General features: G+C 42.3%; 2 protein-coding genes across 2 annotated transcripts; one reads left to right on the plus strand and one right to left on the minus strand.

The window, feature by feature from the left end:
* Positions 1 to 7442: 7442 nt before the first annotated feature.
* Positions 7443 to 8387, minus strand: LOC123405666 (endochitinase A1-like). Its single transcript, XM_045099270.1, has one exon. The coding sequence runs from the start codon at positions 8385 to 8387 to the stop codon at positions 7443 to 7445; it is 945 nt and encodes a 314-aa protein (XP_044955205.1).
* A 4104-nt stretch (positions 8388 to 12491) lies between these two features.
* On the plus strand, positions 12492 to 14139 carry LOC123403127 (probable peroxygenase 5). Its single transcript, XM_045097090.1, has 5 exons — positions 12492 to 12654; positions 12741 to 12860; positions 13029 to 13114; positions 13541 to 13761; positions 13850 to 14139. Exons 1-5 carry the CDS (start codon positions 12567 to 12569, stop codon positions 13992 to 13994), a joined length of 660 nt encoding a protein of 219 aa, XP_044953025.1. The 5' UTR covers positions 12492 to 12566; the 3' UTR covers positions 13995 to 14139.
* Positions 14140 to 14426: the final 287 nt, after the last annotated feature.

Consider the following 14426-nt stretch of genomic DNA (forward strand, 5'->3'; position numbering starts at 1 on the left):
TCCTAACAGGGAAAGGTGGTTTCTCAATGTAAGCACTGGGAACAATAGGATCATTATAGGCAATGAATTTCTCTTCAACTGGATTGGGTTTAACTACATTGACTTCTAAGGGAGGATGATATTTAAACCACTTCTCTTTGGGGAGATCAATATGAGAAGCAAATGATTCACACAATGAAGCTACTATCTCAGAGTCAAGTCCATACTTAGCGCTAAAGTCACAAAAAGTATTCGTTTCAACAAAGGATTTAACGCAATCAAACTTGAAATTCATACCTGACTCCTTACCTTCTTCAAGCTCCCAATCTCCAGAGTTGTGTTTAATTCTCTCCAATAAATTCCATTTGAAGTCAATATCTCTCTTCATAAAAGAACCAGTACAAGAAGTGTCAAGCATGGTGCGATCATCATGAGAAAGCCGAGCATAGAAGTTCTGAATGATAATTTCTCTCGAGAGCTCGTGATTGGGGCATGAATATAACATTGATTTAAGCCTCCTCCAAGCTCGAGTGATGCTTTCTCTGTCACGAGGCCAAAAATTGTAAATATAATTCTGATCACGATGTACTAAATGCATAGGATAAAACTTTTGATGAAATTCCAATTTCAACCGATTGTAGTCCCATGATCCAGTATCATCACATAGCCTATACCATGTCAACGCGTATCCCTCAAAGATAAGGGAAAGACCTTCTTCTCGGCCTCATCCTCGGACAAACCTGCAAGCTTAAATAAACCACAAACTTCATCTACATAGATTAGATGCAAGTCTGGATGTGACGTTCCATCTCGTGTAGAAGGATTAGCCAATAGTTTCTCAAGCATACCCGAAGGAAACTCAAAGCAAATATTTTCAGTAGGTGCAGCAGGTTGAGGAGCAACTCTTTGTGCTTCCGTTCGAGGTGAAGATACCCCGAACAAGCCCCTCAAAGGATTAGTTTCCATAGTGACAAGTGACAATAAATTTCAGCACACTATATGAATGTTTCCTTACCAAGTTCCACTTACCAAAGGCGCTTCACTCCCCGGCAACGGCGCCAGAAAAGAGTATTGATGACCCACAAGTATAGGGGATCTATCGTAGTCCTTTCGATAAGTAAGAGTGTCGAACCCAACGAGAAGCAGAAGGATCTGACAAGTGGTTTTCAGCAAGGTAAAATCAGCAAGCACTGAAATTATCGGTAACAAGTGGTTGTGTGGTGAGATGATTCATAGCAATTAGAAAGTAACAAAAGTAACAACGGTGCAGCAAAGTGGCCCAATCCCTTTTGTAGCAAGGGACAAGCCTGGACAAAGTCTTATAGGAGGAAAAACGCTCCCGAGGACACACGAGAATTTCTGTCATGCTAGTTTTCATCATGTTCATATGATTCGCGTTTATTACTTTGATAGTTTGATATGTGGGTGGACCGGCGCTTGGGTACTGCCCTTACTCGGACAAGCATCCCACTTATGATTAACCCCTCTCGCAAGCATCCGCAACTACGAAAGAACAATTAAGACAAAGTCTAACCATAACATTAAACTAGGGGATCCAAATCAGCCCCTTACGAAACAACGCATAAACTAGGGTTTAAGCTTCTGTCACTCTAGCAACCCATCATCTACTTACTACTTCCCAATGCCTTCCTCTAGACCCAAATAATGGTGAAGTGTTATGTAGTCGACGTTCACATAACACCACTAGAGAAAAAAACAACATACAACACATCAAAATATCGAACGAATACCAAATTCACATCACTACTTATAGCATGAGTTATCCCATGTCCTCAGGAACAAAAGTAACTACTCACAAAGCATAATCATATTCATAACCAGAGAGGTAATGAGTAGCATGAAAGATCTGAATATAAACTCTTCCACCAAGTAATCCAACTAGCATCAACTACAAAGAGTAATTAACACTACTAGCAACCTTACAAGTACCAATCGGAGTCGCGAGACGGAGATTGGTTACAAGTGATGAACTAGGGTTTGGAGATGAGATGGTGCTAACGAAGATGTTGATGGTGATGAGTCCCCTCCGATGAGAGGAGTGTTGGTGATGACGATGACGATGATTTCCCCCTCCGGGAGGGAAGTTTGCCCGGCAGGATCGTCCTGCCGGAGCTCTAAATTGGTTCTGCTTAAGTTCCGCCTCGTGGCGGCGGCGAATCCTCCGAAAAGCCTCCTCCTGATTTTTTCCAGACCGAAACCCTTCTTGTAGCAAAAGGGGGGAGCCAGTGGGCCAGCAGGGAGCCCACAAGCCCCCTAGGCGCGGCGAGGGGGTGGCCGCGCCTAGCAGGCTTGTGGCCACCTGCTCGCGCCCCTCTGGCACTTCTTCGGCCCAGTATTTTTTATAAATCCCAAAAAAAATCCACGTTGATTTTCACGGCTTTTGGAGTTGCGCAGAATAGGCATCTCAAACTTGCTCCTTTTTCAGGCCAGAATTCCAGCTGCCGGCATTCTCCCTCTTCATGTAAACCTTGCAAAATAAGAGAGAAACGGCATAAGTATTGTACCTTGAAGTGAAATAATAGCCCAAAAAGCGATAAATATCAACATGAAAGCATGATGCAAAATGGACGTATCACCGACCCCTCTCCCTCCCTCCTATATATACCCAAGGGTTTTGGGAGGGCTGCACACAACTTCTCCTCCCTACACGGCGCGGCCCTACCCTTCCCCCTCCTCGCCCTCCGCATAGCTTGGCGAAGCCTTACCGGAGTGCCACATATCTCCACCTCCACCACGCCGTCGTGCGACCGAAGCTCTCCCTCAACCTCTCCTTCCTCCTTGCTGGATCAAGGTGTTGGACACGTCACCGGGCTGAACGTGTGTTGAACGCGGAGGTGCCGTGGTTCGGCGCATAGATCGGAATCCACCGCGATGTGAATTGCCGCGAGTACGACTCCATTAACCGCGTTGTAGCAACGCTTCCGCTTAGCGATCTTCAAAGATATGAAGATGATCTACCCCTTTGCTCGTTGCTTGTTTCTACATAGATAGATCCTTGTTTGGCGTAGGATTTTTTTTGAAATTACTACGTTCCCCAATAACTATTTAGCACCGTTCGGAAATATTGAAGCGATGTTAAAAGGTGGATCTTCCCTTTTTTGTTTTTCAAACATTCTCCTCTGAATACATATTTTTTTAATATGAGAAAGTGGATGATGTGATTTTATGAAAATGAATACAAATATGAAGTCCTAGGGGTTGGTTCAATTTTGGTCATACTACTACCTTTGCTCTTCTCTTTTTTCTTCACACACATTAGGCATGGTGCTAAAATCTTGTTCCAAAATTCTTTTGCTGGTATTATTCCAAGACTGGATGATCAAGTGTAATTTGTAGCACTCCCAAAAAGAAAACCAGACTAACCCAAACAAAAGGAAGAAATCATAGTAGCAACATCAAACAAAGAGAATTGGCTACAAATATAGCCCGACTAAGTGTGCGTGGTCAACAGTTTGTAGTTCTATTAGGTCTTGTTTGACGGTATGTGCATCAATTGGACTACCAAACACACATAGTACTAGCTCGTACGTTGTCTCACTTTGTAGTTGCATGGAACAATCCTCTTAGCGGTTTTAATTTCTTCTTTCTTGGTTCTCCTTAAAAAATGGATTCTAGATTTCTGTTTCATAGTTTTAAAAAACCAAGTATTTCACGACTAAAAGAAAATTACATGATTTTTAAAATATGTGCACAAACTTTTTAAAATATTCGCAAAATGTAACAATATTCGTGTATATGAAAAATATGCATGAATTATAAAATTATTTTAGAATTCTAAAATGTCTACAAAATTTTATAAATATATGAGATCTTTAAATTTCAATAAAAATATATTTTATTTTATTTACGGATTTTAACAATAAATGTTCATTAATTTAGAATATATTCAGGATTTTTAAAAAGGTGAAATAGAAAGAAATAAGAAAATAGTATACCAAAAAAGTAAAAATAAAAAAAATCCCGAAATAAAACTGTAAGAAGAAAACTTAAAAGAGAGAAATAAAGAAGAGAACATGCGTCCAGGGAAAAAGAATAAAACTGGGAGCTCTTATAGGGCGCTCATTGCGGCCGATAGGCTCTGCGACAGATAGGGGCATCCCGAGTGGGCCAGCCCATTGGGTGGTAGCGTTGCGAGGGGTGTAAAAATCCTAAAAAACCCAGGAATCAAACTCACGAACACCCACTGGTGAACTTATGTAGCTAGTCACCAGAACTGGTGTAGTTTCTAATTGGCATCGTGAACATTTTAGGACGAACTTTCCTCAAATTGATTTTTTAGAACTAACGGCAGCCGCATATCCAAATATTTTCGGAACATATTTTTCAAATTCTTGTTTTTTCTGGGAAATGCATTTTTTTGAATATTTACGGACAATTTATGAAAAGTGTGAATAATTTTTAAAGATAAGTGTTTTTTAATTTTTTCGATCAAAATGTTTGAAAACATTAGTAAGTTTTGAATTTTGAACATTTTTTTTAAAATATGAACATTTATTGAAATTCATGACTATTTCTTGAATTTGTGAACAGGTTTTAAAAGTAGGGTCATTATTTTAATATTTCTACTACTTTTCGAAAAGGTATAGATTTTTTAAAGCCTGAACAAAATTTTAAAATGAAATATTTTTGAATTTGTGAATAAATTTCGGAACAAGAACGTTTATTGAAATCTATGAAGAAAATTGAGAAATAAAATAAAAATAAAATTTAAAAAGAAAAGAAAAGAAAATATTATATAAAATGAAAAAGGAAAAGGAAAAACTAAAACTGGTTCAGGAATTTCCAGAAGGTTCGAGAACCAGATTCACCGCTCTCTGTTAAATGGGCTGGGTAGTTCAGTGCCTGCTTGCTTCGGCTCTATGCGTTTTTCTTTTTCGAGCGATTCGCCTCTCTGGGTATGGTCGACAAAACAAGCAATGTGCTTGCTGGATAATTAGTCGCAATGAGCTCGTCTCGCAGTAGTGGGCCTGTTTAAGCTGGTTAGGCTGATCGTAATCTATATACTACTAATAAAAGATCAAACGTAAACTTCCCTACGTACACACACGAATTACCCGCACAAAACCGAATAAGGATCTCCACCACACGATTAGGAAAGAATTATAAATCTAACGTCTATCCACCATCAAGGCAGCACCAGAGTGTGCATTTACCAATTACAGTTAGGCTGACCGTGCTCCACCTCCACATAGAGAGAAAAACGATATGCCCGCCCCCGCACCCCTCTCCCTCCTCGTCGGGTCTCCTCTCCCTCCCCGTCGGCCACCCTCTCCGCCTCTCCACCACCGCCGCGCCCCGCAGCACGCCGGACGTCCTCTCCCTCCCCGCCGACCCTCCTCCCCTCCCCGATGGCCCTCCCCCCGGACCTCCGACCTCGCCGCCTCCCCTCCTCTGACCGTTGAGCCTGTAAACCTACAAAATCCGCGATCCGGATAAGCCCCAATTCCAAACCCGCCCTGCCCTTGCCCGACCGCTCCTCCCCCGCTCCACAGCCAGCCATGGCGATCTCCACGGATTCACGCAGCGAGGAGAAGGTACGCGCGCTCGCCGTCCCCCCTCCCCCGCCTCCCCTCGCGAAATCTCATCCCCGCGTCCCTTGCGCGCAAGCAATCCCGGCGCCCCCCGGCGGGGGCGCGTAGCGGCGGGTTCTTGGGATTCGACGCCGAATCGGCGCCCGTCTGTTCGTGGCGTCGGATGTAGTTGGCGATTTGCTTTGTTCTGCTTCCCTTGGCGGCTTAGGGTGGGCTGCTGGTTAGGGTTTGCAAGCTGATGTGAGCCGTTGAAAGGGTCCGGGACCTGTTCCCGTCCTGGTTGGTTCAAGATTATATTTTTGGGCTCAGCAAAGCGAACAAACCCATCGGTTCTTGGCATTTGCTTAGTTTTCCTCTCGATCTATTACCAGCTTCTTGTAATGGCTTATATACATGCTTAAAATATGCATCTTCTGGGTAATTTATTCTATGGGGCTTCATGAGTATGCTACTCTTCCGGTGAAGTGGAGCAATAATGGTGTATTTTTGTTGCCTCTCTGTAGCCTTCACAGCATTCTCAGGAGGAGAAGCGGTAGGTGTTGTCTGAAACTTTGCTTTAGAACCTCTCCCTCTCTCTTTTCATAACCCTTACCAGAACATATGGCTTATTGTTCTATAAACTATGGAGTCGAAACTGTGTGTATCTTCAATTCTGAGCCATCGCGTAGATGATACCAGTGTGTTGGACCGTCGACTCGTGTTCAATGCCCAGTATTTGCTTAGTGTCAACATGGAGAATGCTGATGTCCAGGTCTGTAAACAGAGGAAAAGGCATATCTATTCTCAGCTCTTTGCCAGTGAGTTCAGTATGCACCGACAACAGGATCACCCGGTACTACCACCACCACCAAGCATAGTTTCATTTGCATGCTACTGTCATTTTATTTATATATGCATGTTCACTATCATTGAACATGCTTTCATTTGCAGGCGTGCCAGTGTAGTTTTGTTTAGGTTTTAAAATGATTAACAATCTAATGCTTGTTTATTGCATCCAGTTTGCTTCATACAGAGTACTTGCTAATAGAAATCAAGATATTGGTCACCTCCCCATGTTTAGCAGTAGAAGTCTGATATTGATGCTCATTGGCAATCATGATTCTGGAATCAAATTTTACTACCAAATTACTCTGCCCCCTTGTCATATCAGTACCCAACTCCTTGCACATCAAGATGACACTCTTTTGCATGTTTTAAGGCTGTTTCTTTTCTTTTCTTTTCTTTTTTGCTTATAGAGATAGTGGTGTCATTAGCTTCACCCCCTACACTCGAGCGCTGGGAAGCAACAGGAAGTCGGGCATCCATGGTCCTCGGGTCCCCGCACATCGCCATCGCGCCCGCGTTGCTTGCTCTGCTGCCAGCAGCCTGTGGCATGCCATCGAGGTCCGGGTGAGTTCCACCACCCCTGAAACCTTCTCTTTCGATGTTCAGTTGCAAATACTGAACCTGTCCATGGATAGCTACCTGCAGCAACTCCTTTTTTGTTCATCTTCAGTTGTACATCTTATCTTTATCCTTGCTTTCTTTTTTATGTATACTACGTACAATCCCTACGCTGTTTTCTTCTACCATTCTTTGCTGCATAATCTTTTTTAGTAAATGCCCCAATGTTGGTTATGAAGCATGTATAGTATAGAATGGGGAAATGGATACTCAGGGCATGGATGAGGAGTCTAAGCGGCAGTTTTGCATCCCGTGCAGGATTACAGAACACCGGAGGATTGGTAGCTACGGCCCCGTGAACCGAGGTGATCGATGTCCGCTATATCTTGTAAAAATCAGGCACAACCCATCCTGTCTGTACAAATTCCCTTTGTTTAATCCAATTTTAAGCAGATGAGTTGTTATGCCTGTGTACTGTTTGGCATCCATCCCCAAAATATTTTGTAAATGACTATTGTATTGACCATGTTAGTCAGGGTAATCACCAGCAGCTGGATGAAGATTGGCCTTCATGTTACTGCCAGCTGCCTTCCCTGCATTAGCTGGAATCGCAGCTGTGGACATTGGCATGGAACCAAGAGAGAGCATAGCAGACGAACCAGATACAACATTCTGCTGTTGCTGCTGCCGCGTCTTGTCAGTCGAGCGCTTTTGGTAGAGGATAGCACCAACTCCAGCATTTACATGCTGAGGCGGACCTTGTGGTGGTGCGAACGCATTGGAGATGAAGAAGTGGCCTTGCGAGAATGGTTGATGTTGCTTCAATGAGGGTCCATGCAACTGCTGCTTACCGCCAGAGTGCGCCATGTTTGGCTGCTGACCAAGGATAGATGGCATAGGCATACTGCTGTAGTGATTTGTGGAGGTTGACTTGGATCCAGAAGTCGAAGGAGAGTTCTTGGATGCATGTTGTTGAGGCGATGACAATTGGACAACTGGCTGACCACCCTTCGCACTTCCAGATGCAGGTGGGCTACCACCAGTACTTTTGGAGACTGAATTAGATGGCGAACCAGAAGCAACAGGAGCATTTGAAGATCGAGATAGGTCCCCTCCTCCTCCAGTAGAAAGATTAGTAAGGGAGTGCCCAATCTTCGACGAACTCATGCTTTGTGACTGGTGATTTGGGATGGGGAGAGCCTGCAGAGCTTTTGCTTGTTGTTGATGGAGACCACTGTTCTTCATCATAATCAAATTAGAAGGTGAGGGTGCAGAAGGGACAGAGGCAACTGAAGATGGAGCTGACACTCTCATCGACGATGCCTTCAATTGAGGTGATTGACCAGGAACTCCGCCTTGAGAAGTGCTTGACGGATACATTAAATTCTGAAAGTTCGTTGCATTCAAACGGTCAGAGTATCCACTCGGTGCAGCAGACCATGAGTGAGCCAAGGGATTGTTGCATGGCAGCATCCCCCTTGTATAGGTACACGCTCCCTTGCTGCCTTTCCTAGTTCCACTCACCACCATGCTTCTATTCTGCATGTTCTTTTTGTCATAGGATGCATGTCACATCATTAGTACACCCTTCTTTCCTAAATATTTGTCTTTTTAGAGCTTCAACTATGGACTACATACGGAGCAAAATGAGTGAACTTAAACTCTAAATTATGGCTATATACTTTAGAAAGACAAATATTTAGGAATGGAAGGAGTATTAAGTATGAGGTAGGGGTTTTAGGCCTTTAGGTAGATCTCAAGGTCTCATTGAGTGTTATGGATCGTAGTACCAGCACAGGAGATGGAGTGGATTCTGAAATTGCATATTTCAATTAGTTTTTGGTCGTTCACCTTGAGTAGTAATTCGGTTTATTGTCCCAGTTGTTGTTTCAGATAGGCTACCTTGCTATGTTGTATATATAAGATACTTCATATGGGAGATCAAGCTTGTAAAAGGAAAAATTCTTGACTTGGCAAGGATAATGTTAATCATGATATATAATTTCCCTGCTTCAAAATGCTCCTTGAGGTGTAGTTAACAGTCCTCTCAATATTGATTGTTTTTCTTTACAGAATTTGACCATTTGTTCAGGCTTTCCTTCATGATGGATCGACCTTAAAGTGATAACGACTACTCTGATCGACATCTAACACTTGGTATGTGGTGCTCAATCCTGCTATTTCTTTAGTCCATTCAGTTTTATGAGTTTTCACATTAGACATTTTATTTATTTCAATTGGTTTCTAACTAGAGATTCACATAAATAACTTTGTTCTGGTTTCATAAAAGAAATCTGGCACACACACCTAGAAATCTGAAATTCATAGTTACCCTAATTGAATGCACGGACGAGCAATTCTGTAACATGAATTATCAAGTCAATTGTTGTTTGCAAGTATACACATTGTAATTTAGTTACTACATAACTGGTTATGGGCAAGCCCAGTTAGCGAAGAATTGATTTGGTTTTTAAATATATGGTTCAGAATTGAGTTTTTTTTGCCAAAAGTTCAGAATTGAGTTATTTTTCCGAAATACCTGGGTACTCCCTCTGCAAACTATTATAAGAGTGTTTAGATTACTAAAGTAGTGTTTTAAATGCTCTTATATTAATTTACGGAGTAAGTAGTAACTAATGTCTACTGAAATATTGCGGCCAAAAGTATGTGCAATTCTTTACCTTGGCCCGCCCAAAAGAATGCGTATTATTTATTCGGGCTTTCTTCTTTCTTCTTTGTGAGACAGTTTGGAGTTAGGATTTTTTTTCTATAATCTGAATTTTAAAGAAATGTTGACTTAGCTGGTGAAATCCTTGGACTGAAATCCACTGATTCTTTGGAGGATTCCCATGATCATATCCTCGGACTTTAGGACATGAGTTTAATTTGCATACAAGTGCTGCTTCGAGATTATATCTTTCTATCCACCACCAGTGGCTGGATCACACTATTCCTTTTATTTATCAATTATAATTTTCCTATCCGTTAGCAGGACTCCAATCGTGTTCATGTTTCAAAATAGTTGCCTCAGAGCATGCTTATAATCTTTGTGCAGATCAGCGAATCAACAAGACTTTTTAGTTTTGTGTTAAGAGAAATGTAATAAAGATGCCAAAAATTTTCTGAAGGTTTCTTAGTTTAAGGAAACAACAAAAATTATCTATGGTCAGCATGAACACACTTTCATACTATGCCTTTTTTTGAATTAGCAATTTCATAACATGAATTATCAAGTCAATTGTTGTTTGCAAGTTTACACATTGTAATTTAGTTACTACATAACTGGTTATGGGCAAGCCCAGTTAGCGAAGAATTGATTTGGTTTTTAAATATATGGTTCAGAATTGAGTTTTTTTGCCAAAAGTTCAGAATTGAGTCTTTTTTTCCGAAATACCTAAGTACTCCCTCTGCAAACTATTATAAGAGTGTTTAGATTACTAAAGTAATATTTTAAATGCTCTTATATTAATTTAGAGAGTAAGTAGTAACTAATGTCTACTGAAATATTGCGGCCAAAAGTATGTGCAATTCTTTACTTGGCCCACCCAAAAGAATGCGTATTATTTATTCCGGCTTTCTTCTTTCTTCTTTGTGAGACAGTTTGGAGTTAGGATTTTTTTTTATAATCTGAAATTTATAGAAATGTTGACTTAGCTGGTGAAATCCTTGGACTGAAATCCACTGATTCTTTGGAGGATTCCCATGATTATATCCTCAGACTTTAGGAGATGAGTTTAATTGCATACAAGTGCTGCTTCGGGATTATATCTTTGTATCCACCATTAGTGGCTGGATCACACAATTCCTTTTATTTATCAATTATAATTTTCCTATCCGTTAGCAGGACTCCAATCGTGTTCATGTTTCAAAATAGTTGCCTGGGAGCATGCTTATAATATTTGTGCAGACGAGCGAATCAACAAGACTTTTTAGTTTTGTCTTTTGTGTTAAGAGAAATGTAATAAAGAAGCCAAAAATTTTCTGAAGGTTTCTTAGTTGAAGGAAACAACAAAAATTATCTATGGTCAGCATGAACACAGTGTCATACTATGCCTTTTTTTTTTGAAATGCACTTTCATACTATGCCTTATTAGCATGGAGTATGTACGCTCTCTTTTTGAATGTTTTCTTAAACTAATTAGTACCTCCATATTTTTTTCAATTTTGGATTTACATGTTTTTATCAGGTCAAGCAGGATGATATCTCTGGTTCTCATGACATTTGGGATGCTTGAAACTTTATTATCTTTTGAGTGAAGAGCCGTCTTTGTTTTGCAAACACTACCTGAATGGAAAATCCTATAAAGCGTTTGTAGAGAAGCATACGGGAGCTATGTTTGACAAATGCTTCATGTACAGGTTAGGCTCTGTAAAAAATGATTCACAGACAATAATGTAATGGATTCTGTTATATTAATACATTATCATGTTATCTTTTGATTTTTATTTAATAATACCTACTAATAAAAATGAATGAGTATATTTTTTTATGGTTATACGTGCGTTGCACGTGCCAGATTACTAGTGGATATCATAAGTGAAGTACTCCCTCCGTTTCTAAATATATATATATTTTTAAATATTTTATTAATGACTACATATAAAATAAAATTGATGAATTTATACTTTAAAATATATTTATATACATCTGTATGTAGTCCGTTAGTAATTTTAAAAAGAAAACTATATTTAAAAACAAAAGGAGTATCATGCATGCCAACTAATCATATTTGCTAAGGTAACGTATAATTAAAAGAAAAAATAAAAATGACATATAATTAAATGAAGAAAAGGAGGATTACAAGTATCTGGTCAGCCTATGCTCGAAAACATCTATTGTTCGATTTGCATTTACTGTCTTGCATTTCCCGTTTTGCATGTTCCAGTGCTCCATAAATGCTACAAAATATTCTCCATTAATCAGCATTCACGGCCTTCCTTCAAAAAGAAAAAAGAAAAAAAAAATCAGCACTCACAGCCTGCGCGCAATCCGAAATCTTGGCGGGCATTTATTTTCCTCCTCCAAATTTACGCCCGCGCATTTACTGTGGAATATCTGACGATCTCTTAGAGCATGGTTAATAGTATAGCCAACTGCTGGCTATAAGCAGTCTTATAGCCCATCTTATAGCTAGCTTGTACAATAGTTAGCTATAAAAGAGTGCTACTTTTATCATATATGGCCCACCTTTCATTCTCACAAAGCACCTAGGAGCACGTGCTAGAGCTGGCTCTTCACGAAGAGCCCGCTTTCCTTCTCTCTCCTCTTCTCTCTCATCCAACTAAGCAAAAATATAGTATTTTAATCCTTGCAGTCTGCTGACTGTACCTTATTGTACTTGCTCTTACTTGCTGTTTGGGGATCAAATTAAAAATCGTGCTGGATTCCAAAATAATGAATTCTCTGTCGCTCTGTCGTTCTGTTGCTGGCAGCGGTCCACGTTTCCGTGCTGTAAAAACAATGAATTCGCGTGAGGTCTTCCCAGCCCGCCTGCGACGGCGAGGCCGCCACACGCCTGCCCGTAGCGCTGGCCGTCCTATATATAGGGCGCGCGTCGAGGCACAGAGGCACGCACGCAGACCCGGCCTCGATCTGTGGAAAGAAGAGGATAGATCGGGAGAGAGAGAGAGGAGGAGGAATCGCCTGACACGATGGGCGCCACCGGCCAACGTCGGCTGTCATCTCTGCCCGCGGCGGCGGCGGCCGCGCCTCTCCTGCTTCTGCTCGCCGTGTCCTCCTGTAAGGCCATGGTTTCCGGCCGGGGCATGATCATTTTTATACGTTTGCACATATTTATTTTTTTGAGTTCGCTTCGATTCTGACAGGGAGCCAGGCGGCGGCGTCGGCGGCGGCGGCTCCGGCCTGGACGACGGACCTGGAGAAGCACGTGGCGTTCTTCGACACCGACAACGACGGCATCGTCACCTTCTCCGAGACCGAGCAAGGTGACGAAACGACCATCGATCGATCACGCATCTTCTCCGCTCCCCTCGTTAATCGGCATCGGCCCCGCTCCTCGAAGGGCCGGAGGAAGCTTCGGTTCTCTTTTGCATCCACTGCTGGCCGTCGTCGTCGCAGACTTCTAATTTTGGGCTTTGTGTGCATGCATGCAGGGCTTCGTGCCATCGGTCTTGGAGTTCTCGAGGCCACGGCCAGCGCCACCCTCATCAACGGAGTCATCGGACCCAAGACCAGACCCGTACGGCCATGCTCTAATTTCTTTCACTTTCCCAGCACGCGTACACAATTACTTGCCGTTTCTATGTTCCCTTGGGCGCTTAATCCATGTCACTTTGAGGAAGATTAAGGCCGAATCACCAAGTATGTTTGATGTTAATTAGAGTAAATGGCGTCACCCCTTTCTCCTGCTGGCACAAACGAGTAAGCGACGGTTATGAGCTTACAAGGTCGATCGTCTTTGCTCCGACCTCAAAGTCAGTTAGTTTGGTGCATATATGGCAAGGTTGGCGGCCTAAACAAACGCTTTACGTTTGAGAAGCCAGCACACTTGTCGTCCAACACGTCCTTTAATTTGTGTACATACCTGCAACTGTGTCGTACTACGACTCTACTACGTGTACAGAACCCGCCGACACTGTACCTGATATACAAACACAACATGCAGGAAAATGCTACGACATCGAGGTTTGACATCTACATAGCCAACATCCACAAAGGGATGCACGGAAGCGACAGTGGCTCGTACGACGCCCAAGGAAGGTTTGTCCCGGCCAAGTTCAACGGCATATTCACCAGGTTCGCCAAGGTCGAGCCGAACGCCCTGAACGAGGCCGAGCTGGAGGCCATGCGCACTGCCAACAGGAAGGAGGGTGACTTCAAAGGATGGTAATTAATCATCTCTCTCTACTGTAAAATCTTATTCATCATACCGACGGTCGAGGTGCCGCCGTGCTAACTCCGCCGGCGGTTGCAGGGCGGCGTCCAAGGCGGAGTGGGGTATGCTGTACAACCTCGCCAAGGACAAGGACGGCTTCCTTGAGAAGAACACCGCGCGCACCGTCTACGACGGCAGCCTCTTCCCGAAGCTGGTGAAGAAGGCGAGCTCATCTGGAAATTAACCGAGCATGATATGTATTTGTATTTGTTTTTCGATATGAAATTTGTACTCCGTATTATCCGGGTCTTGTTCGTTGAGCATGAGCTGTGTTGTCCCTGTACAACTGAAATTGAAATCTGTTAATGAAAACATAATTTACTGCTCCATTTGGCATGGCCGTTGCTGCTTTTGATCCAACGTTTTCTCCTAAGATCCTCGTGTAATGAACGTTTTTTCCAAGGACGACTGGTCTTTTTTCAGCGTACTAGTATAGGTAAATGCTTTACATAAGAGTGAGAAGCCTAGTTGCGTTGCGTTGCTTCACATGGGTCAGCTGACTTGGTATTCCAGGTGTCTCGTACCCAATCATGAGGGAGGATTGGGTGTAAATGATTGAAACTATTCAATATAGCCTGCTGTGCAAATGGTGGTGGAAGCTCGAGAGCAGTGATTG

The sequence above is a fragment of the Hordeum vulgare genome, chromosome 6H (genome assembly GCF_904849725.1).
Source record: "Hordeum vulgare subsp. vulgare chromosome 6H, MorexV3_pseudomolecules_assembly, whole genome shotgun sequence".
Taxonomy (NCBI): domain Eukaryota; kingdom Viridiplantae; phylum Streptophyta; class Magnoliopsida; order Poales; family Poaceae; genus Hordeum; species Hordeum vulgare.